The 24,420-nt window shown below is 39.3% G+C and overlaps 4 protein-coding genes across 5 annotated transcripts in view; 3 read left to right on the top strand and 1 right to left on the bottom strand.

Moving 5' to 3' along the window:
• Positions 1-187: 187 nt before the first annotated feature.
• LOC133402222 (transcription factor HES-7.1-like) lies at positions 188-1,841 on the top strand. Its single transcript, XM_061675864.1, has 3 exons — positions 188-270; positions 433-531; positions 1,413-1,841. Exons 1-3 carry the CDS (start codon positions 226-228, stop codon positions 1,839-1,841), a joined length of 573 nt encoding a protein of 190 aa, XP_061531848.1. The 5' UTR covers positions 188-225.
• Positions 1,842-7,089: 5,248 nt separating this feature from the next.
• On the top strand, positions 7,090-9,185 carry LOC133402223 (transcription factor HES-7.1-A-like). Its single transcript, XM_061675865.1, has 3 exons — positions 7,090-7,134; positions 7,259-7,345; positions 8,844-9,185. The coding sequence occupies exons 1-3, from the start codon at positions 7,090-7,092 to the stop codon at positions 9,183-9,185; spliced, it is 474 nt and encodes a 157-aa protein (XP_061531849.1).
• Positions 9,186-10,634: 1,449 nt separating this feature from the next.
• Positions 10,635-17,042, bottom strand: rpp25l (ribonuclease P/MRP 25 subunit-like). The gene is made up of 2 exons (XM_061675705.1): positions 16,952-17,042; positions 10,635-15,818 (listed from the first exon to the last, which is right to left on the bottom strand). The coding sequence occupies exon 2, from the start codon at positions 15,816-15,818 to the stop codon at positions 15,207-15,209; it is 612 nt and encodes a 203-aa protein (XP_061531689.1). The 5' UTR covers positions 16,952-17,042; the 3' UTR covers positions 10,635-15,206.
• Positions 17,043-18,960: 1,918 nt separating this feature from the next.
• Positions 18,961-24,420, top strand: part of col6a4a (collagen, type VI, alpha 4a) — a 42,693-nt gene continuing 37,233 nt past the window's right edge. For both annotated transcript variants that reach the window (XM_061674648.1, XM_061674650.1), the window contains exon 1: positions 18,961-19,022. The gene's annotated coding sequence lies outside the window, so the exon portion shown is untranslated. The remainder of the gene's footprint in view (positions 19,023-24,420) is intronic.

Raw genomic sequence — 24,420 nt, forward strand, 5'->3', positions numbered from 1 at the left:
CAATGTAAAAACTCGTGCATGCGGGCGGGCGCACGTGTGGCAACGCACCACCCACCGGACAAAATCATGAGCGACGTGACATGTGATTGGCTGTTTCGTGGGTGGGCGGGGCGAGGGCGGACCGTGAGGTCGGCTATAATAAGAGAAGCCAGCTTGATTTAAACTCTTTTTCCGACGATTGCCGAAACCCCCCGAGGAAGCCAACAATCGGACGAAGATCGAATCATGAAGCTCATGCAGGAAGCAGAGGATGCAAACCGAGACAGTAAGGTATAGAAGCATTTCCAATCCAGTATTCTTTTGCTTGCAGTACTGTATTTAAGTCATTTAAGTATTCATCTAGTTTTGAAATAATTAAAAGTAATATACTTCAGCATGGTTTATTTGGGAAGAGTTAACTTTAAAAAAAAAAAAAAAAAAAACTCTTTCCAGCTTATAAAATCACAAGTGGAGAAACGTCGACGTGAGCGAATGAACCACAGTCTGGAGCGTTTGAGGAGCATGTTGATGCAGGAGCTGCAACAGCAGCAGGTATTTATAAAAAAAACGCAATATTAGCTCAAATGAAGTAGCGGTTGCCACGTCTGCCTCAGTTCTGAGTTAAAGCCTCATTTCGGGCCTGTGAGCAATTGTATGTTCTGTAAAAACAAGTCTTTTGATAATTGTATGTTTGCATGTCTACTTCTTTGTTTATTTCAGAGAGGCAAATTGGGAGATGTCCAAATGATTTTCATAGTTCCTATGATAGTGACAATAAAGCTCTATTGTATTCTGTTCTTTTCTATTCGATTCAATTCTATTCTATTCTTGCACGGGTTTCCTCTGGGTAATCTGGCTTCCTCCCACATTACAAAAGCCTGCATGTCAGTGTTATCCAGTATTTCCTCGCTATATTGCAGTTCACCTATTCCAGTCAGTGCATTGCAGATTTTTTTTCTTTCATATTCATATCGTGCGCAGTTTGTTATATTGTGGGATTTGGAGTGTATGCTGTAATTCTTTCGTGTTAAAATAAACACTTTCTAACCTAAAACATTCAAACATTTTTTTAAAAAAATCATTAAGACATGTTACAAGGAGTAAAATGTACATAGTGTACAGTACTACTATGCATTACTCTATGCATTCAAATCTTGAGTTTGTTTTCTCCAGGTGCTCCGGCTTGCTCCCACATCCCCAAAAAACATGCATGTTGAAGATTCTTAATTGTCCGTAGGTGTGAAATTGAATGCTTGTTTGTCTGTATGTGGCCTGAGAATGACAGGTGACCAGTCCAGGGTGTACCCCACCTCTTGGCCAAAGTCTGCCTGGATGGACTCCAACTCACCCACCACCCTAATAAGGATAAGCGCGATAGAAAATGTATGGTATAAAATTAAGAGTGTTAAATAAACGTACATGTGTTGCTCCAGGGTGCAGCTCAGCGTCGTGTGGAGAAGACCGACATTCTGGAGCACACGGTCGTGTTCCTGCACAACACCAGCAAAGCAGCAAGTGGACCTCAACCACAACAACATTCCTTCCAAGACGGCTTCCACACCTGCCTGCAAAGGGCCGCCCACTTCCTGGGGCCCGGGGGCAAAGGCCTGTGGCTGGCCCTGGATGCCTCCTTCATCCCCTGCTCCTCCTCCTCTTCTTCCTCCTCCTCTTCCTCCTCCTCTTCCTCCTCCTCTTCCTCCATCCTCCACATGCTGAGACACAAGTCCAAGCATAACAGGCGAGCGGTGGCTCAGCCCCCCAGGACCCCCGCGCAGGGGCAAAACTGGCTGGAGACGTGCATGGAGAACCCCCCGGCAGAGGGTCCCTCGCTAGGCCAGAGCGTGTGGAGGCCTTGGCCCTGAACAGTGAACTTTGAACCCCCCCTCCCCCCTGTCAATGTATGCATTAACTGTCGAGTTGATGGTGTAAATAGTTTAACGACGTATTTGTACGCTGCTGTGTATATATGTGAACCATTCGACCCACTATAGATCAGTATATAGTGCCACTCAGGATGTGCGCTGGATCCTGCAGCCCCCCATGTGTCCACCTCAGAGGTGAGTTGTCTCACGCACACACAAAGATACACACAACACTAAGAGATGTGTTGATCATAATAAAGTGCCCCTGTCTTATTTCCAGCTGCTTTGAAATATGAGGGGCCCACCCTCACATCCACAAGTCATGAACAACCTCAGTCATCCCTCCTAATCATAATATATAACTTGTATATTTTGCACACTAACTTATTGGACATTTCTCCCTATGGTGAGCTTCTACTGTTGTTATTTGTCACGAATAAACACATTCCATTCCAGTCCAATCAAATGTCACGTTTGCTTTCTTCTTGTCGTGGGTGTGGAGCGTGACCTCCTGCAGGGTGACTAAAAGATTTGCTGTCCCCTCAGAGACATCAAACAATTCATGCCTTGTTGTTGGAATGAAACAAAGCAGTTTATATATGAGCACTCTCATACACTAGGGATGGGTGGGCAAACCTTTGTGCTCAAGAGTCGTATGTGGTAACCCACTTCTGTCAAACTCAAGGCCTGGGGGCCAGGGCTAGCCTGACGTATCGTACTATGTGGCCCGTATTATAGTAAGTAAGTAATAAGTATTATCCTTGACTTCTGATTTCAAAACTAGTTATCCATCAATGTGTTGTGTCATATTATGAGGGGCCAGTTAAACATTTGTAATAGTTTCACAGTCATACCTATCTTGTACTGGAAACCTTAACTACAAAAATGAGTTTGACGCCTCTGCATCCCAATACTTTTGTCCATATACAGTATGAAAAGTCTACACGCTCCTGTTCAAATGTTAGGTTTTATATATATATATATATATATATATATATATATATATATATATATATATATATATATACACACACATTCCGAATTTGCTTCCACCATTAAGGTGACCTACCCATACAACTCAATTTAAAAAAAAGAAATTATTTTCAGAGGGCAACTAAAAATAAACCATTGAGATAATGTGATTACAAAAGTGTGCACACTCTCATAATACAAATCACATTCAAACTCATTTTAAATGGGGGTCAGCACACACCTGCCACCATTTGAAGTGCCTCTGATTAATCGTAAATAATGTTCACCTGTTCTAGTAGGTGTTTCCTTACATTTCTTTTTTTTTAGCTTTCTAGCAGAAGCCTGAAGGTTTTGTGCGAACACTGACTGCTATTTGGAACTGTTTATAATTCCCTCCGCTTTAACTAAGGTCCAAGTTCCAGCTGATGGAAAACAGGCCCAAAGTATGACACTGCCACCATTCTTGGTTTTTTTTTTGGGGTGAGGAGCAGTGTTGTGTTTGCAGCAAACCTACCTTTAAGAATTATGGTTGAAAAGTTCAACCCTGGTTTCATTGGATTATAACCCAATCTCCCAAACATGTGTGGGAAAACCCTCCCATTAGAACAGGGGTGTGTAGACTTTTTATACCCACTGCAGTGCACCTAAAAAGGCTGGTAGTAGGAACCACGCAGAAACCCTGAAATCCCTTACTTTGAAACATTAACCCTGGCTTGAAACCCTTCTCACTCCAATCTCATTAGCACCAACTAGAACCCCCCTTTGACGACCCCCAGGGAAAGGGAAGCAGAGGGTCCTTGCACCTGGTCCCTTTGAGGTTTAGGGGGATGCGGATATTTCTTTCTTGTAAAAAGTACCTGAAAGTGATGTGCGAGTACTCAACAGAAAATGACTTCAATGAATCATTTGTTACACTGAAGTATCCAAAGTCAATTTCTGATATGAATTCAATTGGAAGTAAAGTTAAATATATTACATAAAGTGAGTGGTTAGAATTTAGATTATTTTAAAATTTCTTTCAAATAAATTTTTGCTTCAACTGGTGGCTCGAGATCTGAGTTTCAATTCATTCCAGGACCGTGCTCATAACTTAAAGCACTCTTTTCGCAAATCATCTTTTGCGAAATACCACTACACTGGAATCCCACATACGGTTACGGTTCTGCAGCTGTGGTTTCACCTATTCACTGATTTTTTTCATCTTTTTTTGGGAAACTTTTTTTCCAATTTTTGTTATACTTTTTAACATTTCTTAGGGGGGGGGGGGTAACCAACTCACAACCACTTATTTGCTGGTTTATTTAAAAATATATATATATATTTCATATATTTCATTTTTTTTCAGTGGAATTATGATGGGTGTCAATTATCCACAGATTTTCACTATTTGCGGTCCACTGTAAAACCGGTCCACTGTAAAACCAAAAAACATCCCAAAAAAAATTTTAACAAGAAAAACGGCACTCTATAACATTCTACTTCGTAACAACATTGAGTAATGACATTATTAGAATATAAAGAATTAAACAACTTTTGCCACCATTTTTTTGGTTCAATTCGATGGCCCTTGTGCCACTCATGGTGTCTAGTGTGCGTACTTTGGCCCCCAACGCTTTGAAAAAATAAACCATAATGTCGATTACTAAATTAATTGTCGACGATTTAGTTTGTCGACGTCGTCCTGACCAGTCGACTAATCTTGGCAGCCCTATTGGCAATACGTCACAAGGCATGCGGCACGACTAAACATAAACTATATTTCGGATTCAAACATACACGACGGCTGTGCGGAACATCCCCTGGAGAAATTGAGATTGTGTTTGCTGTAATATCTTATTTCGCAGATCTGATGGGCGAATTAAGACATTACAGCCGTTCACAAAATTTGCATCCAATTCAAAACAACTATACAGTAGTTGATCAGATTGGTCGAAAGACGAGTTGAGTTCACTGCCACCATACAACACCAGTAAAAAATGTATACAGTATTCAAATGGATGTTGAAGCGTCAGTCAATGTTCCCGCAGTTTTATTATTATTATTATTTTTATTTTTTTTTGGGGGGGGATCTTCTATTTTTATTGGTGGAACTAGTTACATTGTTAATGGTAATGCTGGGGTTCTCACTCACGCACCGACGGATGCAAATGGTCGTGCATATGTCCATTGTGTGTGCGTGCGCGTGTGTATTGCGTCGTTGACACCTCCGTGGAAAGACGTGGACAATGAAAGTGTGTCCCGTGGGAACGCCACTCGACGACCATTCTCATTCCTCCAGTGCAGGAAGCCATAAATGAGGTGTTAGTCTTTGGGTCAAGTACCAAAGAGTAAATATGAAGGGCTGTTTGCACCAAATACACAGAGTACAGATCATTCGAATGTGAAATAATTAAATTGTCCTCGAATTTGTTGAATTGTGAACTATAATGTCAATGGCATGGCATTTAGATTTTTATAAATGCGTGCCATTCAAAATGAATACATGTCCTTAAGTGGCTAATAATGCCATTAATTAAATATAAATGTAACAACTATTAATAAAATCATATTAGACCAATGGCATTAAATGAAATAATAAAAAATCTTAAATAGGTTCAACTAAATTAAAATTATTTTTTTTACATTTAAATTTACATTTTAATAAGTTATGTAATTGCCTTTATATATATATATATATATATATATATATATATATATATATATATATATATATATATATATATATATATACTTACTTTTGCACCAACAACCTTCCAAATCATACAACTAAAGGACCATTATAGTGAGACTCCACATAAGGACAATACATTTAATTCTCATCTACTAACATATTTTTTCCCCCCAAACAATTTTAGTCAAAAATTAATTTGGGAAGTAGTCTAAGTCACAATAATTGAAAAAAATATAATAAAAATAAAAATAAAAAAATCTACATCGTTGGGTGTTTAAACCTTTTAGAATAGTGAGGGTGACATTATATGCAAACGTTGGCTGCGGGGTGCGACGGTGGGAGAACGGCCAGCAGACGTTTCTCGTGGCGGGCAGAGGTGTGAGTGAACAAGTTGCGTGAATGACTTCAGTCACACGTTCATTCACATTTGAATTGAAAAGGCACGCACGTGGCATTCCACGGGGCGCCAGCTTCGGACGCGAGGACAAGAATGTTTATTAAGGAGAAATGTTACAAGAATGAAGAAAGACAAAAGAAAAAAATCATCTGAATGTGTTCATACATTGTTTGACAACTGATCACGTTCAGTGACAGTTTGCACAATTGTCTTGTTTGTCAATGACACGCAACCACAGACACAAATGTATATTAAAAGTGTTGTATCTACTTCTTGACATGATTACATAATTTCATTAGATGAAATGACTGCGGTTGGTGTTTTGGAGCACAAACGCTTGCGGGAGAAATGACCTCAAAAGTCTCTCGTGGGAAACTTGTCCACACTTTAGCTGCATTTGATCGTGTGCTGTTTGCCTTCCAACACTTTTGGCGTCAGTTGCGTTTCTTCACGAATCCACGCATGCGCAAATGCCATCCTTATCGCTTTAATTCAATCATTTAAAAGTCTAGTTTTTAAATGAAATACACAATACAGCAAGATGTGCAATGCATTGTAGTTTATTGTTGTGTTGGGTGCAGGTAAAACACTTTTACGCACGTTTTTACGCACAACGTTTGGTTGCTGTTTGGTCATGCATGTGTCTGAGCTTCACGCTGTTTTCTGCCGGATGCTTGACACGACTAATCCCACCGTGCCCCCCCCCCCCCCCACCCCCCTCAGGTATGTTAATATTACACGAGCTGCTCTCACCTCTCAGGGGCGCGTGTCGCGTGGGTGGGGGTTACGTCCACGTGCCCTTGATCGGAGAAGGGTGCACATGCACCCCCCACCCTCCCAAAAAAAGTGTTGAACATTAATCATTAAGACGACTATCAGAAGATGGATGGCAGTGCAGACCAATTCATACTAATTTGGATTAGAACTTTACTCGAAACAAACAAACAAAAAAAGCATTATTAATAGAGGAAGGAACATGCTAGGAAATAACTCAAGACAATAGAAAGTCGAATAAACATTTCACTTATTCTTCTCTGCCTCTATGCAAAAAAAGAGAAGAGAGTTTGTCGACGAACATAATATGACACACAATTAGATCATTTGAAAGATGAGGAGTGTGGCGAGTGAGTGGGTGGAGCCTGTGGCGTGTCTTTTAAGGTCCAGTGGGGCCCGAGGGGCCACATTCAACTTTCTGTTGGACTGCAGTCATGAAGATGCCTCAGCATTGCCAGCATGCAAACACAGATAGGAAGGTACGTCGACCCCTTGATTATTACCATTATTGATATTTATCACGTGTATATGTATCATAGCATCGAGGTATGACATCGTAATAATGATGAAAATGTCACTATTTACTGTATATATTTTCCACAGAGCTTAAAACCTCAGGTCGAAAGACGACGACGAGAAAGAATAAACAGAAGCTTGGAGAACCTCAAAACTCTTTTGCTTACACCTCAAGTAAATATAACCCTTTTACAGAATGTTACTGCTGTACTACTTTATCAATAACTTAACTAAATTGATGTGCTTGAAAATACTTCAAACTCAGGGCCAGACTACAGTTTTCAAACTAATTTATGACTATGATTATAATAATAATTTGACTATTATGTATTATAAGCATCAGGGTTACGTGTGTTGGGGCTTCCTTTAACAGCTCCTCTAAGTTTTTTTTTTTTTTTTTAAGTAATTACTATATTTTTATTTTGGTTCTAAGTCTGTCTTTTCATATTTTGTAACTTTTATTTTCAATTGTTGCTATTTCTTATTGATTTACATTTCATCAAATTTGGGGGTATGGTTTTGTTACGTTTGGTAGCTTCTTTTGGTTTACATTTTTGGTCATTTTTTTAAGTTAAATATTTTGTAGAATTTTTGGCATTTTTTATTCTACATTTATTGTGTTTTTTATTTGTATTGTATTTTTTTATTTGATCATATTATAAATCTTTATTTCTTTCAAGTTTTAGTATTTTTTTAGGGTTTTTTGTTGCATTTTTATTTTTTCATGTTATACATCCTTTTTTTTTCCCCCTCTCCAATTTTTTAATTGGCTGGTAGGTTGCCCATCCCTGCTATGAAGACTTGAAATGCGTTTGTTTTGCTGTAGAACAGTGAATCTCAGTGTGGTACGAAGCCTCCCTCTAGTGGTACGGAAATTAACTTACTGAAATAATTGTTCAAACTACAATTCCCAATACCAGTGAAGTTGGGACGTTGTGATAAAACATAAATTAAAAACAGAATACAATGATTTGCAAATCATGTTCAACCTATATTTAATTGAATACACTAAAAAGACAATATATTTAATGTTCAAACTGGTAAAACTTTTGTGTTTTTAGCAAATAATCATTAACTTGGAATTTTACGGGAATTTATGGCAACATCTCTTTCATGGACGCCCCTGCTCGTTTCAGCAAGACAATGCCAAACCACATTCTGCACGTGTTCCAACAGCGTGGCTTCGTAGTAAAAGAGTGCAGGTACGAGACTGGCCTGCCTGCAGTCCAGACGTGTCTCCCATTGAAATCATTGTATTCTGTTTTTATTTATGTTTAACACAACGTCCCAACTTCATTGGAATTGGGGTTGTACATGTTACCGTGGCTTGAATTATTTATTTTTAAATCCAGTAAGGTGCATTTGTTAGGTACAATTCAGTTGTATTTAGCTTTAAAGTACAATATATGCATTTAATCATTTAAAAATGTTGGTGATTAAGGTGATACTCGAGGGCAAAGTATTTTTTGAGGTGGTAATAAGAAGTTTAATAACCACTGCTGTAGAACACTAAAGTTGGCCTGTAGACATTCAAAGTACTTTTGGGGTGGAAACTAAAAACAGTATAAATTCATCCTATTAAAAAAAAAAAAAAAAGCTAGTGTGTTTAAAAGTGTGTGCATGCATGTGTATTTAAAACAGTGTGTGTGCCACTGCCTGGCGTGTTTGACAGGGAGCTAGCGGGCGCAGGTTGGAGAAAGCAGAGATCTTGGAGCACACGGTCGTCTTCCTGCAGCAACACGCCAACAAAGTCCGCGAGAAGCAGGTGCTGCCCTCCTACCAACATGGCTTCTCCTCCTGCCTCCAGAGAGCTGTCCACTTTCTGCAAACTGAGGGCAAAGGCCTCTCTGACTCCCCTTCCTCCTCATCCACCGCTTCTTCTTCTTCGCCATCTTCTTCGTGGCCCTCCGGCTCCCCTCCAGCTCTTGGGGCCCCATCCAGCAGCGTCCTTCGCAACACGACGCCCCAAAAGAGGCCGAGCACGGCGGGGAGCTTGTGGAGACCCTTTTCCTGATCTCCAACTTGAGTGGACAATGTCTGTGCAATAGAATGTAAGAATCTGTGTGTACATACTGTCATTTTATTAAGGACCAAAATCCACCTGGTCGATGTTTATACAAAGCATGTTTGCACCTTAAATTTATTTATGTTGTGTGTAAATAAACCAACAAGAAACAAACATTCACATCAGTTGCTCTCATTTTACTTCATTTACTTTACTTTATTTATTTTTTTTAAATGCTGGCAAGTGCCCTTGAAAGGAGCATCACGTGGTTTCCTTTTATAAAACTAAGACTAATTTTCTCATAAAAATGGTGCTCAGACACACCACGCTTTTCCAATTTCCTCTACTAAGTTAATAAAACATATGAAAAATTATGTCCTATGCCCCACAGGGGACGTATCACGTCATTTCGTACTTTAAAAAAATCAAGACAAATTTATTAACTCCTATAAAATGATGACCAATATAACACAAACTACACTTTTACAATTTCATTACTATTTTTTTTAATTAAGGCGAATTTATTGACTCATATAAAATCACACCACACACCATACGTTTTTACAATTTCGTGTATTGTTTGAATAACTAAAATAAAATAAAAATTAATTCATACGATACCAAGCAACGTGGCGGCTCCAAAATGGCGGAAGCAGCAATCACAAATAAGCGTGCGTAAACGCTGTAAAAGGGTTCGCCTCGTTCTCGTCACCCACTCGAGTCGTCTTCCTTTGCACTTCAAAGCAAGGATATACGCGTGCGTATGTGTGACCGTGGGAAATGTGCCCTCGCCACTCACACTTGAAGATGACTTTTAGCAGCTCGTAAAACTGTAAAAATACTACAAGGCTCCCACGAGTCACTAAAATGTATTGGAGGCTTTCTACGGCGGCCGAAGAGCATGAGAAAAAGTAAAATCAAAAACGAAATACTTTTTTAAAATGAAAATAAAATGTACAACACATGAGTTCTTCACATTTTTCGACATAAATGTGTTTAACAAAAAAAGATAGTAAATTCGCACCGTTTCGGCGTTTGTGAAATGTTTTGAAGGATTTTTACATCGCGTTGTAAAAATACTTCTCGGCCACCCTAATTACCCGGCTATTAGTGCAGTCCGTACATTCATATACATCATCAAATGTATAAAACTTTCTTTTTTGTGTGTGTGTCTGTCAATAAACTCAACCCTAATTGTGACATATGCATTCATTTAATTCCTGACTTCACATAATTTTTTCACCCATTTTCCTTTTATAATACCTCCATATTATTACAAAGATATGATCACATTTTAATAGTATGGGAGGTGTAAACGTTTATTTTCAGTTACCATTGAAATGTTTTTGGGAACATTTCCTATGAATTCTTGTCTAAACCAAATATTACTTGTTTAGGGTTGTTAGGGCCAAAGTAATGAAGATAGTCATTTTCAATATATATGTCAAATCGGTTTATTGCTCGTGTCAGTGAAAGGTACGTTCATTATCACAACTGGGCATTTTCTCGGTCTGTTGATGCAACATGAAACATAATGGTACTAAAGAAAAGTAATACAAATAATTTTAAAAAATCTAATGTAAATAGACTAAGAAGAAGGAAAATAACCAATGTGCAATTGTTCAGTTTATTTTCATATAACAATTATTTCAGTGATTGTTCCAAGCAAGCACGGTTGCAAGACAGCAAAAGTGCTAACATTGTGCTTAAATATAGGAAAATAAAAATAAAAAACTGCTTACAAAAATGCTTCCATCAAAATGTATTGCACATACAAGTTAAATAGAAATTATATCTAAATAAATGTTTGAAAACAAACATTTTGAAATGATTAAATGCTAATGTTTTTTAACCTAAGGGTTAAATACAATTCAACTGTATTTAAGAAATGTACTTTAGACTAGATTAAAAAAAAAGTTTAAGCTAATGTACAAGGGTACAAAAAGTATTCAGACCCCCTTAAATGTTTTCACTCTTTGTTATATTGCCACCATTTGCTAAAATCATTGTTTCCTCATTAATTGTACACACAGCACCCCATATTGACAGAAAAAACGGAATTGTTGAATTTTTTTTCAGATTTATTAAAAAGAAAGATATCACACAGCCATAAGTATTCAGACCCTTTGCTCAGTATTTAGTAGAAGCATCCTTTTGAGCTAATACAGCCATGAGTATTTTTGGGAATGATGCAACAAGTTTTTCACACCTGGATTTGGGGATCCTCTGCCATTCTTCCTTGCAGATCCTCTCCAGTTCTGTCAGGTTGGATGGTGAACGTTGGTGGAGAGCCATTTTCAGGTCTCTCCAGAGATGTTCAATTGGGTTTAAGTCGGGGCTCTCGCTGGGCCATTCAAGAACAGTCACAAAGTTGTTCTGAAGCCACTCCTTTGTTATTGTAACTGTTTGCTTAGGGTCATTGTCTTGTTGGAAGGTGAACCTTTGGCCCAGTCTGAGGTCCTGAGCACTCTGGAGAAGCTTTTCATCCAGGATATCCCTGTACTTGGCCGCATTCATCTTTCCTTCGATTGCAACCAGTCGTCCTGTCCCTGCAGCTGAAAAAGACCCCCACAGCATGATGCTGCTACCACCATGCTTCATTGTTGGGACTGTATTGGACAGGTGATGAGCACTGCCTGGTTTTCACCACACATACCGCTTAGAATTAAGGCCCAAAAATTCAATCTTAGTCTGATCAGACCAGATAATCTAATTTCTCACCATCTTGAGTCCTTCAGGTGTTTTTTTTTTTTTTTTTTTTTTTTTTTTAAACGCAAACTCCATGCAGGGTTTCATGTGTCTTGCACTGAGGAGAGCCAGGCTCCCGTCGGGCCACTCTGCCATAAAGCCCCGACTGGTGGAGGGCTGCAGTGATGGTCAACTTTCTAGGAACTTTCTCCCATCTTCCGACTGCATCTCTGGAGCTCAGCCACAGTGATCTTTGGGTTCTTCTTTACCTCTTTCACCAAGGCTCTTCTCCCCCGATTACTCAGTTTGGCCGGATGGCCAGCTCTCGGAAGGGTTCTGGTCGTTCCAAACGTCTTCCATTTAAGGATGATGGCGGCCACTGTGCTTTTAGGAACCTTAAGTGCAGCTGATTTTTTTTTGTAACCTTGGCCACATCTGTGCCTTGCCACAATTCTGTCTCTGAGCTCTTCAGGCAGTTCCTTTGACCTCATGATTCTATTTGCTCTGAAATGCACTGTGAGCTGTAAGGTCTTATATAGACAGGTGTGTGGCTTTCCTAATCAAGTCCAATCAATAACAAAGAGTGAAAATTTGAAGGGGGTCTGAATACTTTCCGTACCTACTGTATGTAACATTATGTAGTTTAAACATTTACTAAGTTGACCCTTTAAAGTACCACTTAAGGGAGCTCGCCTACCACTAGTGGTACTTGTAACCCACAAGACTGTTAAACTGACAACCAAGGTTTTGGCAAGGAGGGGGGGGGGGGGGGGGGGTTGTATGCACATAAATCTGGACCACTAGTTACAAGACTCGAGACACGTCACGGTTGTCTTTCTTGTTAAGATTAGTGTAAAAAATAATAATAATAACTTTAAAAAATCAAATAAAAAGCTGATTCTTCCTCAATGCTTGCTCTTTGTATTTGTGTTTACTTCGCATGAGGTTAAATGAGTGAACGTGACAATTTAATTTCCCCCCACAGTATGAATAAAATATCTTTCAACACATGTACTATATCTATCAATCCATCTACTTACTGGTCTGAAAAGGATTTAGTTACTTCAAATAATGTACAGTATCTTTGTTCATATCGACGTATAGCGGCAGGAAGAGCAATTACATGTTCTTCCACTAGATGGCAGAAGGTACTTAACTGACCTGTGTTATGCAGTTTTTGTGACATTTTTGGGCTCCACAGAAGTTGGGAATCACTGCTCTAATGCGACAGGAATATAGTGTAACAGGATCCTAACAGTGTAACACATTGTAACCTATAGTAGTAACATGGTAACAAAGTACCATACTGTTACTACAGGTTACAATGTCTTATCTTTTGAAGACAATTTGTTATGCTGTTACATTATTTCACCATGTAACCATATGCTACAGTATGGTAACTTATTTACACATAGTACATAATATGCACTATTACGTGTAATATTAATACATGACAGTTACATGGCATTAACATGAATTTTAATTTAGTGTCTTTTTATTTTTTGCTAAAAATTTCTGACTTAATTAGCAGTGTCTCCAGATTACTACAGTTCAATTGAGGTGTTGTGTCACTGTCTAAAACAGACAAATAACTGGATGAGACAAAATTTTCTTCAATGAAACCACAACAAAAGAATTGTTTTTGCAATTAAGAGGACTGCTGTTAGTAAATACCTGGAGTCACTCACTTTAAAAACCAAAGACCAAGTCCGAAACCTTGGTGTTCTGATAGATTCTGACCTGAATTTCAACAGTCATATAAAATCAATTACTAAAACTGCCTTCTACCATCTGAAGAATATATCCAGAGTGAAGGCTTGCATGTGTCAAGCAGACCAGGAGAAGCTCATCCATGCTTTTATCTCATGTAGACTTGACTATTGTAATGGTCTTCTGACTGGACTCCCTAAAAAGAGCATTAAACAGCTGCAGCTCTTTCAGAATGCTGCAGCTCAGGTTCTGACCAGAACAAAGAGGTCAGAGCATATTACTCCAATTCTCAAGTCTTTACACTGGCTTCCAGTCAGCTTTAGAATAGATTTTAAAGTTCTGCTACTGGTCTATAAATCACTAAACGTTTTAGGTCCTGAATACATGAATGAAATGCTAATGGAGTATAAACCCAGTAGGGCTCTGAGATCGACAGACTCGGGTCAAATAGTGGAGCACAGAGTCCAACGCAAACATGGTGAAGCAGCATTTAGCTATTATGCTGCACACAAATGGAAGTTGCCAACAGAAGTGACGTCAGCCCTAAGTGTGCATGTTTTTAAGTCCAGGTTAAAAATTCTTCTTCTTCTTCCCCCCCCCCCCCATGCTTTTTGGAGCATTTCCACTTTTAAATATTTTCTTGCACTGTATGCTGATTTTTTTGCTGATTTAATTGAATTTTTATTTGTTCTCTTTGTTTTAAATGTTTATAATCAGTTTTTTTTCTTTTGTTTTTAAATGTTATTAATCATGTAAAGCACATTGAGTTACATTGTGTATGAAATGCGCTATATAAATACATTTGCTTTGGTTTGCTTTAGCAGTGGTTGCGGGGTCACACTAATAAATATGTATTCACATGTAATACATCCATCCATCCATTTTCTGAGCCGCTTATCCTCACAAGGTTCACTGTAAACATAATTGACCAATATACACTTAAAAGTAATCACACTGTAATGGAACCACAAATCAAAGCCTAGTCGCAACAGTAACAAGAGATGGTAACGAGAGTCACATGATGTTACCATGACTGTCACGAAATGCTGCTTTTCCAGTCTGATGGGAGGTGTAAAAAATTGTTAAAATAACTATCCATTTCTATTTTCGAATAAAAAAAATTAAAGAATTTCTCCTATAGTGTTTATGCGGTCACTGTAATGAATACATATTTTAGGGACTGTACTCTGCCTCAAATAGCGAAGATCTACAAGTAACTGACACCCTTTCTAAAATTTTTATAATTGCCTATAGAGTAGATGCCACAAGACGACAGCAATGCACTGCTTTTCAATTAGTGCAACTTTGGCCTGTCTAATAAGTATTTATAATCTTGCTAACACAAACTAAGAGTTGCAACCCAATTTTGTAGTAGCTGCACTATTCAATGACAAAGTGATGGTGGCAGGATTTTGACTAGTTCGCTGTCGCCATCTAGGGGCGGACTGACTGAAGCTCACTTGTAAGTCTAATTTTGCCCCAAGAAAACACACCAAACCACTGCTCACAGCTCAAACAACTGCTAAGTTGGGCTAAGTTTAAGTCAAGGTACCACTGTATTCCCCAGAATTCCCGAACTTTACTTCCCATGGAAAATTTCCACCCTTTTTGCTGTTTTTTTTTTTTTTATCATCAACTGGGTGCTTTGAAGTCTCGGGAACGTCCTGTGTGACGCCCTCCGCCCCTTCCTCTGCCACCCCCGCCCCCACCTCTCTTCCTCTTGTGTGCTCCCCCCTCCTCTTTTTCATCGAGAGTCCAAAGGTTGTTGCAGCGTCCGGGGGCCTGGTAACCGGGAATGCTTTGGTCCAGAGGGTCCTTGGAGAGGAGGATCCAGATGACAGGCAGCTTCCTGCTGACGGTGAGGCTGTCAAGGCCGACGGCCACCTCCAGGGGATCCCACACGTCCGTCAGCGTGGCGCTGGCCAGCGAGGTGAGCTGATGGAGGCCCCGGACCCGCCGCTTCATCAGCTCAGCGCAAGTGATGGCTTTCGACACGCCCTTGCCGCTCGCCGTGAACACCAGCTGGCGGCAGAGGGGGCGGGCCGGCGGACCCTCGTCGACCTCACCTTCAGCTCCTCCGCCCTTCGCCGCCCGGGGTTTGGCCTCCATGCGGCTTAGGGCGTAGCGCAGCAGGTTGCGGATCTTGCTGCCGTCTTTGACGCGCACCTCCGGTGTGTCGGCGGCCGGGTTGAACGGACATACGGACGGATGCTCCACACTACGAACCTTACTGTAGTTCTCCATCTGCGCGCACACACACACACAACACACAGTGAACATCAAAACACTTTTGTTGACAGGTACTCTCTATCTTGCTATATATCTTAATTAGAGATGGACCGATGTTTTTTTTTCAGGGCCAATACCAATGATTAGTACTCAAGGAGGCTAATAACCAATATTTGCAGGAGATACTCATTTGCAGTCAAAGATAAAATACTGATATTAAAATTTTGAATACAAACTCCAACACTTAGTTAAAACGCCTGTAAACTACTTTTATTAAATAGCTTCTAAGATTGGCAACATGTTCAAGTTTTTTTCAAATGTGTTATCTTAGACAACATGTATCTCTTGGTTTTAAAATTCTAACAAAAAGTGCAGGGAGCTCCCATAGATAAACCAAAAAAAATCTCCCTATAGTTTTCTGCAGTAAATCATTTTCGCAAATTTAAATACAACTGAAATGTTAAGCTTTCGCTTATTTTTTTAGTTTTTAGTTGTGAACAAAAACAAAAAGTGCAGGGCTAAGCGGAAAAAAATTGATGGATATAAACAGTTCCCTGAATTTTAGCCAGTTTTAAATGTATTTTTTTATTGTCCGCCAGATATATAAAAGGGCAGGTGCCGATATGCATCAACGGCGTCAAAAATCGGCACAGATTTCAGCCTGATAATCGGTCTATCCTTACTGTTAATTGATTAAAAAGTATTTATTTAATACAAATAATGCACCTGTATCTTTGTTCACCAATCTTCGGCAGCAACAGCAAAATAAATGTCCTTCCACTAGCTCGCAGAAGCTACATAATGAATGTTTAACTTGTTGGTGTGTCTTGAGATTACCTTTTCAACAATTTGGTGCCTTTGTTGCTGGAAATGGTTTGGATTGAGTCGTTTCATAAAGTAAATGCAAAATTGACGGCATAATAATTGAGACTTTTTTTTGTCTGGCTAGCAGGTTAATAACGTAGACGAGGTGACGACTAAGCTACTTCAAGTGGCCACTGCGTTGCAAACGTACACGAACTGGTTAGCTAGTAGATTTCAAAAGGCTTCCTTGTAATTCTACTCGGTTGTGCCCAAAGCAACATCACAGCCACGCTCGGGAACGAGATAACTTGTGTGCTCGCACTGAATGTGAAACGCTAACTCACTTGGAATCTTCCTTTTCGTTTTCTTTCCTTTTATTTGCTTCCGAGGTTTTCCTTCACATGTTCGGGTGCGCTTCTCACGCTGCCGTAAAGTGGAAACGAGTGACGCAAACGGCCCCGACTTGGCGGCGGTGTGTGGAGGGGGGCGTGGCTCTGTGTGCGTGCTTTTGGGTGGGTGTGAAGGAATGAAGAAGATGATGATGATGATGCTGTTAGGGATAAAGAGGGCGCAGGTGGTGACTGGTACATGTTGAGTCTGCGATTAAAGTTTATGTAGACAGGTTGAACAAATTAACTTTTGGCTTTTTCTCTTAGGGAGGAATATGTCTCCAAATAATTTGCCTTTTTGAGGAGTTCCCACTTACAGTGAACGTTTGTTGTAGGTGAAAATCCATGATATAGAGAGACCATTATCGAAATATTTTCCATCTTACCCCGCCGACACACATTAAACACATTTAAACGTATTAAACACTTAAAGTTTTGAAGAGAAACTTTTTAAAGTATTCCTTTGCACCTGCTGTCACTCTCATTCAAACAGTTCTCCAAATAAGATGCAAGTTCAAGTTGTTTATTTATCGCTTCCAGTTCAATGTTTACTGTAAAACTGACACATAAAAACCATAAAAGTGACATTTTGACTTTTTTCTCTCAGACACTTTTTGTGTCCAAATAATTTGCCATTTTTCCATATAATGAAAGTCCACCGGCTTAATGCCAACATATAATGTAAAACGCATAGACAGACTAATATACCAGGGGTGCAAACTATGAACGGCAATAAAGATGGGATTCATTGTATTCAAAATCTCCTCCTGACGAATGTTTGATAAGGTTTCCAGGTATGTACCCCAAAAACTGGTTCAATAATTTTGTAAAAATCCATCTCACAAAGTCAGTTTGACTTAACAGTACGAAATTTGGTAGGATATGTCTATCATGAGTAGACACACAAAAATGTCTCAAGAACCCACGTCCAAAAAGACACAGGAAGTTTGCCATGTTGGTTTGAAACGACCACTTTAGAGTCAATTTGGCCATTTCGAAGGGTCCGTCAAAAATGAATTGGTCCTGGAGATTTTGTCTTAATGCTACTAAATTTACACCACATATCCAAGAAAACATCCGCCCTGACAAGCACGGGTGTGCACGGGGCTGCAACTCTCGCAACAGCATTCGTTGTTTGATTCTGGCTCCGAGCAGCAGGCAGTGTGAAGCCCCTTTTGTAATCATTGTGTTTATCCTTTCGACAAGTCAATGAGTGAATGAGAGAACGGTCTTTTGGGGGGCTCTCAACATGCCTGAGAACCTTTTTTTTTTTTTTTTTTGGTGGGGGGGAGGGTGCAGGGGGCCATTTTTGCAAGCAGTAGAAGAAAGTAAAAAAAAAAAAAAAGCTACCCACACTAGTTTCACAGATGGGGACAATATTGGGAGGGCATGTCTATAATAACAAGACGCAAAAAAAAAAAAAAAAAAAATTCCCTCAGTAGTGCCGCCTGGAAAGTTAACAAAATTCTGCCACGAACACTACTTTCACAAATGGACACAAAATTGAGTGGACATATTTGTCATAGCAGGAGGCACGAAAAAGTGTCAAGGATCCATGCCTATAATTGAACAGGAAGTCCCCCATTCTGGTCCGAAGCAGCCTTTTGGGGGGAAATTCCGGAGCTCGACTTGAATAAACTATTATGGAATTCGTCCAAATGAGCCTCAATTGGAAACAGGTAAACAGATGTCTAACGCTATATTATGAAGCTGTTTTTATTTTTAGCTTTTGCGTACGCCATGTAAAGTTTGATGACCTTGGGGATAAATGGGGCTGTGAGGGCCCCTTCATGCTTGCAGCTTTAATTTCATTTAATGAAGTTGTGCAAATACGAAAATACTTTTCTTCTTCACTCTTTTACGTGTGTGTGTGTGCGTGTGTGTGTGTGTGTAGGAAGGGGTGGTCTTGCGGGGGTGGGGTGGGGGTGGGGGGGGGGGGTGTGTCCACCAGGACCCAGGCTGCACCACCCTACAAGGCCGTTTTATCGCAGAATTTGGCGTGCAGTGGACGTCCGAGCTGTGACTTGTAAGTGTCTCTCTCCTCTCTTTTGTATGTGCATGACATTAGCGTTTTGTGTACGTGTGTGTGTTGGAGTTTGACGATGATGATCATATTGATGATGACGATGATAAAGGTCATAATTGAACTGAATGTAATGAGGAAAGCCTGTCAGGTGCTTCTCATGTGTACTGGGTAAATGTTTTAAAGACATTTTGAGTTATTTCATGATTGTGATCAAACAAATGTTATTAATTATTTTTACTACGAAACTTTCAAGACAAAAACATTGAAATGAATAACATCCATGTGAGCGCACACGATGATGGATGGAATGTTTCTAAGGAAATATGAGCAGGAAGATTCTTTCAAGTTCCGACCACTTGAAATGTGGTTTATATAAATATGAAAATGAAAACCTTTGTTGATGGCAAAAGCATATTAAGTGCAAGTGGAACCAGAAGGATGTATGGTGGTGGAGGGGGTGGGGTGTGGGGGGTTGTGCCACGGCGCCCTGTCCCACAGACCCCCACACGTCTGCAAATGTTTCTGAGTTGGACTTTTTAATCACCGTGTTTGGCATCTTTTCATTTGCTGCATCAATGTTGTGTGACTATAAAAATGGCCGTTGAAAAAGTCTTTCTGATTCTAATGCTCTACTTAAATTACTATAACTAATATTTTTTAATTGCACTTTGTTTTATCATGTAGAAGACTCTTAGTGCTTCAATGATGTGATGTAAGAGGACCAGAATTGGACAAAATGACAGTATTGAAAAAAAGAGAATGAGCGTTTAAGAATACATTTGATCTTTTGCCAGCATTTGTCTCAAATGATCTTCCATAGTTTGAGGCAACAGCCACTAAATTCTTGCTGGTGCAGCTCATATGTTTTCACTTGTACATGTTTAAGTTTTATATACACGATATGCACGTTTTACATTTACATCCACTACGTCAGGGTCTATGGCCCGGGGGCCACGTATTAATTTGGCCCACTGATCAGTTTACATGATCAAGAGGCCAGTAAAATTTGTTGCATTAATGGTTGGTTAATTGACTGAGTGTAAAAAATATATAATCTATTTTTGATTGCATTAAATAATTGGTTCATTATCCATTAATCTATTTCCCATACTGCTTCAATTCTAATTAAATTCACATAAAAAAAGTATAAAACTAGAACGCCTCATTATTTTATTACGAAAATAACTGTTTTAAAAATGTTACTTACACATTTTAACTATTCATTCTAGACATTCCCTCGATAGGTGATGTATACAGAGGCCATCTGTTTTTTTTAATATAGTTGTACCCCTCCCAGTCTTTTTAAACATATTTAAACCTCTTAAAACACACTTTTTAAAGTATCGCTTAGTGCCTGTTTTCACTCTCTTGCTGTCAAGAACTGGGAGCCTATTGTATGACGTCAGCTGGGGGAAAAGAAGAAGACTCTCTTGCTTGCGCAATTCTCCAAATAGGAGACAAAGCGTGCTTGCTTCAAGCATTTTTTTGTCACTCCCAGATGAAGTTTACCTTAATATTCACACATAAAACTCAAGAGAATTAATCATGGTATATTTAAACCTCCAAAATGTTTAACCAAACCATATAATTTCATCCAAAGAAAGCCTTTAAACATTGCAAAATGCCAGAGACAGGCTAACAGAAATGAGCATAGATTTTACAGTATTATAAACCTTCAAATAACTGCTACATGAACACACCTGGCGCATACAAACAGAACATACAGCAATACAAACAGACGTATAGTCTCTCTTCTCCGTGGAAACGACGACTATTACTGGAGCTTAGTTGAGGACCTTCTCTGCCTCTTCTTTTGGCTCGTCATTGTGCTGCATCTCTTCTAGTAGACCAGTGTGCAGTCTTTCCCTCGCTCCAAGTGGGAGAAAAAACAAAAAACACTTTTTTTTCACTCGGCTCATGGCAGTGCTGCTGGGGCCGGGCCTCTCTGGCTGGCTGGATGGCTGCTTGGCACGGGGGCTCCCCTCTCATGCCCCGTGACTGCTCCCCGGGTTGCCCCCCTTATCGTTTCCTTGTCGGGCGTCCCTATTCGCCCCCCTTTCCACCAAACAGGGGACACCGTCTCGCTCTCGGGCTGGGCGGGGACTGGCTGCATTGTGGGGATTAAAAAAAAAAAAAAAGAAAGAAAGTGGGCCCCGCCCCTCGGAGTGTTCGACACTCACATGCATAATGGTATCAAGGTGCCTCCCGTACAGCAGGGGGCGACATTACTTACTATAAAAAATATTAAAAGCGTTAAGCGTGTGTTCTTGTGTCCCTTGAAATGCGCTTTATACAAAGTTATTATTATTGTTTTAAAAACATATTTGTTCGTACCTAATGTCAGCTGTTAGTCAACTTCTTCTACGTCCTGTCAAATAAGGGAAGTAGAAGAAGACAAGCCCATATGACAACACATCACTTTAACCTTTTTCATGATGACCAGATGAAACTTTTCAAACACACAAAAAGAAAATGACGCACACGCTTAAATGTTTCGTGTGTCAAATGTAAACAGACCACACACACGCAAACGAGCACACGCACACGACCTTCTACTTGACGATAATACGACCACTGCCCTTTTTCCGCTTTAGTCCTACATTTGCAATAATAGAAAAGTTATTTTCATTATTCTTAATGATATGAACGGCACCAATTCATTACACATACTTTACATTCTCATCAAGATTCGTAAAACAGACAATTTCACATATACATTAAAAAAATTGTTTATTATTAAATCATTTGTTAATTTATTGTGATACAATATCATATTAGTAGATTATATAATTTTACATGTATCTGTTAAACTAATTATATTTAAAAAAAAATAATTTATGTTAGTTCAAAATATTAGAAATAAATATAAATACATAACATTTTTGTGTTAACTTTGTTAAATAATTTGGTAATTTATTATAATTTATTTCATTAGAAAAAAAATATATTTTAAATTCAAATGAATAATGTCTATACATGTTTTGTATTTTTGTCTAATATCTATACATTTTTTGTATTTTTAAGCTTCTACCTTATCTACAAATGACCTGTCCCATCTGGTCCGTTTTAAATATCAAAGGTGGCCTTTGAGCACAAACGTTTTCCCACCCCTGCTCTAGGCTTTTATATCGTGGTTAAGTCATTTGTTGACTCTCTAGGCTCTAGTGTTGCAGATGACTCCCTCTCCTTAATGCCTGGATCAAACAACCTTGGTCTCTCACGATGGGAATATGTGAAACTACTGCCGTAAAATCCTGCCGTGTCTTGGACCGTCACTGGCAACACTACACGACATGTATTACGATATCCCCGTATCCTGTCTTTTACAATGATTGAGCTACATCTTGTCAAATCAAATGATGTCACTAGCTAATGTTAGGAGTAACGGTGTCTACAGAAACATGCCGGTGTTCTGTCAATTCATGCTTGGAAGTTTCGGTAAACATTGGTTTGCGCGCGTACAAAAATGTGGACAACGGCGAGCAAGGGAGGAGATATTTGAGTTGTGGATGGTTGGTCATCTGTCCTAACGGAATCATTTTTTAAAATGGTATTTCTTATTATTATTACACAGCAACTTTTAATCTTGCACCTGGCAACAACACTCTGTTATTAGAAAAACTAAAACTACATTTAAAAAATAACTTTAAAACTAACAAACACACTCAAAAAAAATGATTAAAACTGATTTTTTTTAAAACAAAAAGTAAAAACTAAAGCTCATGAAAAATCCCAAACTATTATAACCTTGGTAGGGAGGTGCCTCCCATACAGCAGGGGGTGACATCACTTAGTATAAAATTCATAAAAGCGCCAAGCATCCTTCTGTCCCTTGAAAGGCACTATAAAAATATATAATAATAATGACAATAATAATAATAATAATAATTGTCTAATTTCATTTGCCACAAGATGGTGCCGAAACATTACTTTTGTATTAGACAGGGTTTTACGTATAGGTGAGTTTTTCAGCAAATAACTGAGGATAGGTTCCCCCAAATTCTTGTGAATACACGTTTACACAGGGGTTCACTTCATGTTTCTCGCTAAAAGGAGTTGTTCCTTTCTTTTTGGCAGAATATATTTTTGAAATTAGCAAATTTTCTTCATTATCAGCATCTTAACATAAGTTGAACAACAGTTGTGTACTTAAGGTATTGGCTGTCATGAGTTCAGTGCAGGTAGTGAGGGTTCAATTCCCACTCAGTGACGGTGTGAATGTAAATGGTTGTCTGTCTCTATATGTGGCCTGCCACTGACAGGCGACCAGTTCAGGGTGTAGTCTGCCTTTCACCCGAAGTCAGCTGGGATAGGCTCCAGCATCCTGCAACCCTGAACAGGATAAGCAGTATTGAAAATGCATGGCTAGATGACGTTATTAGTTATCGCTGTTTTCAGTTGCTGCAAAGCAGTACTATAATGTGTCATCAGCACACATTAAATGATAAATATGCTGATTTCCCACCGTACATCCAGTCTTACACACCTCTAATTATTTAGATACACCATCAATATACAGGTTAAAAAGGATAGGTGACAATATTCCACCTTGTCTGGCTCCATTAGTTAAAGGGAATGCGGTTGACAGGGTTTTGGCCCATGTAACCTGGATGGTCTGGTGTGACTACCAATAAAGCACAATTCTTATGAAATATGGAGGCACGCCTCGCTCTTGCAGCTTCATAAACAGTTTGGCAAAGGCTTTGGAAGCATCAAAAAAAAAAAAAAAGAAAGAAAGAAAAAATTGTTGTATTGTGCCTTTTATACTGTAGTTAGTGACAAGTTCTTTTAATGCTTGTATATACAAATCCATACCATGCTTATTTTTTAATAAGTATGATGAGGTGATTATACATTTCTGTGATGTTCACAGACATCCCGGCCTGCTGAGGGAAACCAGAACTACGATGTGGCCCGCGACAAAAATGAGTTTAATGTCCTTGCTCTTGGCTCTCATGTCGCAGTCGACTCTGTAGTTTCTCAAAACAGAACGATAACGTTACATAAATATTATTCTCGAGAAAAAAAAGTATTTATATTTATGCGGTTGGCACCCACTCAAAGTTGGCGGGGCGTGTTGATGATTTCTTTATTTCTTTTATTTTTTGGAGGGGTGTCTTTGGTGAAATCCTGTAGTATGCTGTCTCAGCTCAACATTCCGTCTGGCTTCCTGCGCTCTAGAAACCCAAGAAGAGGAATTTCCTGGAGATGTTCTATCTAGAAGGTCTTGAAGGCCCCAGCAGGAATGTGGACATTGTTAGCGTTGACATTGACCAAATAAGGCAGAGAAGGCTGAGCAGGAAGAAATGTGTGAGGACGTGTCCTGGCCAACCAACCAATCAACCAACCAACCAACCAAATAACATTCCCTTCAGCAGCAATTAGTCATGTCCTCAGT

The sequence above is a fragment of the Phycodurus eques genome, chromosome 4 (genome assembly GCF_024500275.1).
Source record: "Phycodurus eques isolate BA_2022a chromosome 4, UOR_Pequ_1.1, whole genome shotgun sequence".
Lineage (NCBI taxonomy): Eukaryota > Metazoa > Chordata > Actinopteri > Syngnathiformes > Syngnathidae > Phycodurus > Phycodurus eques.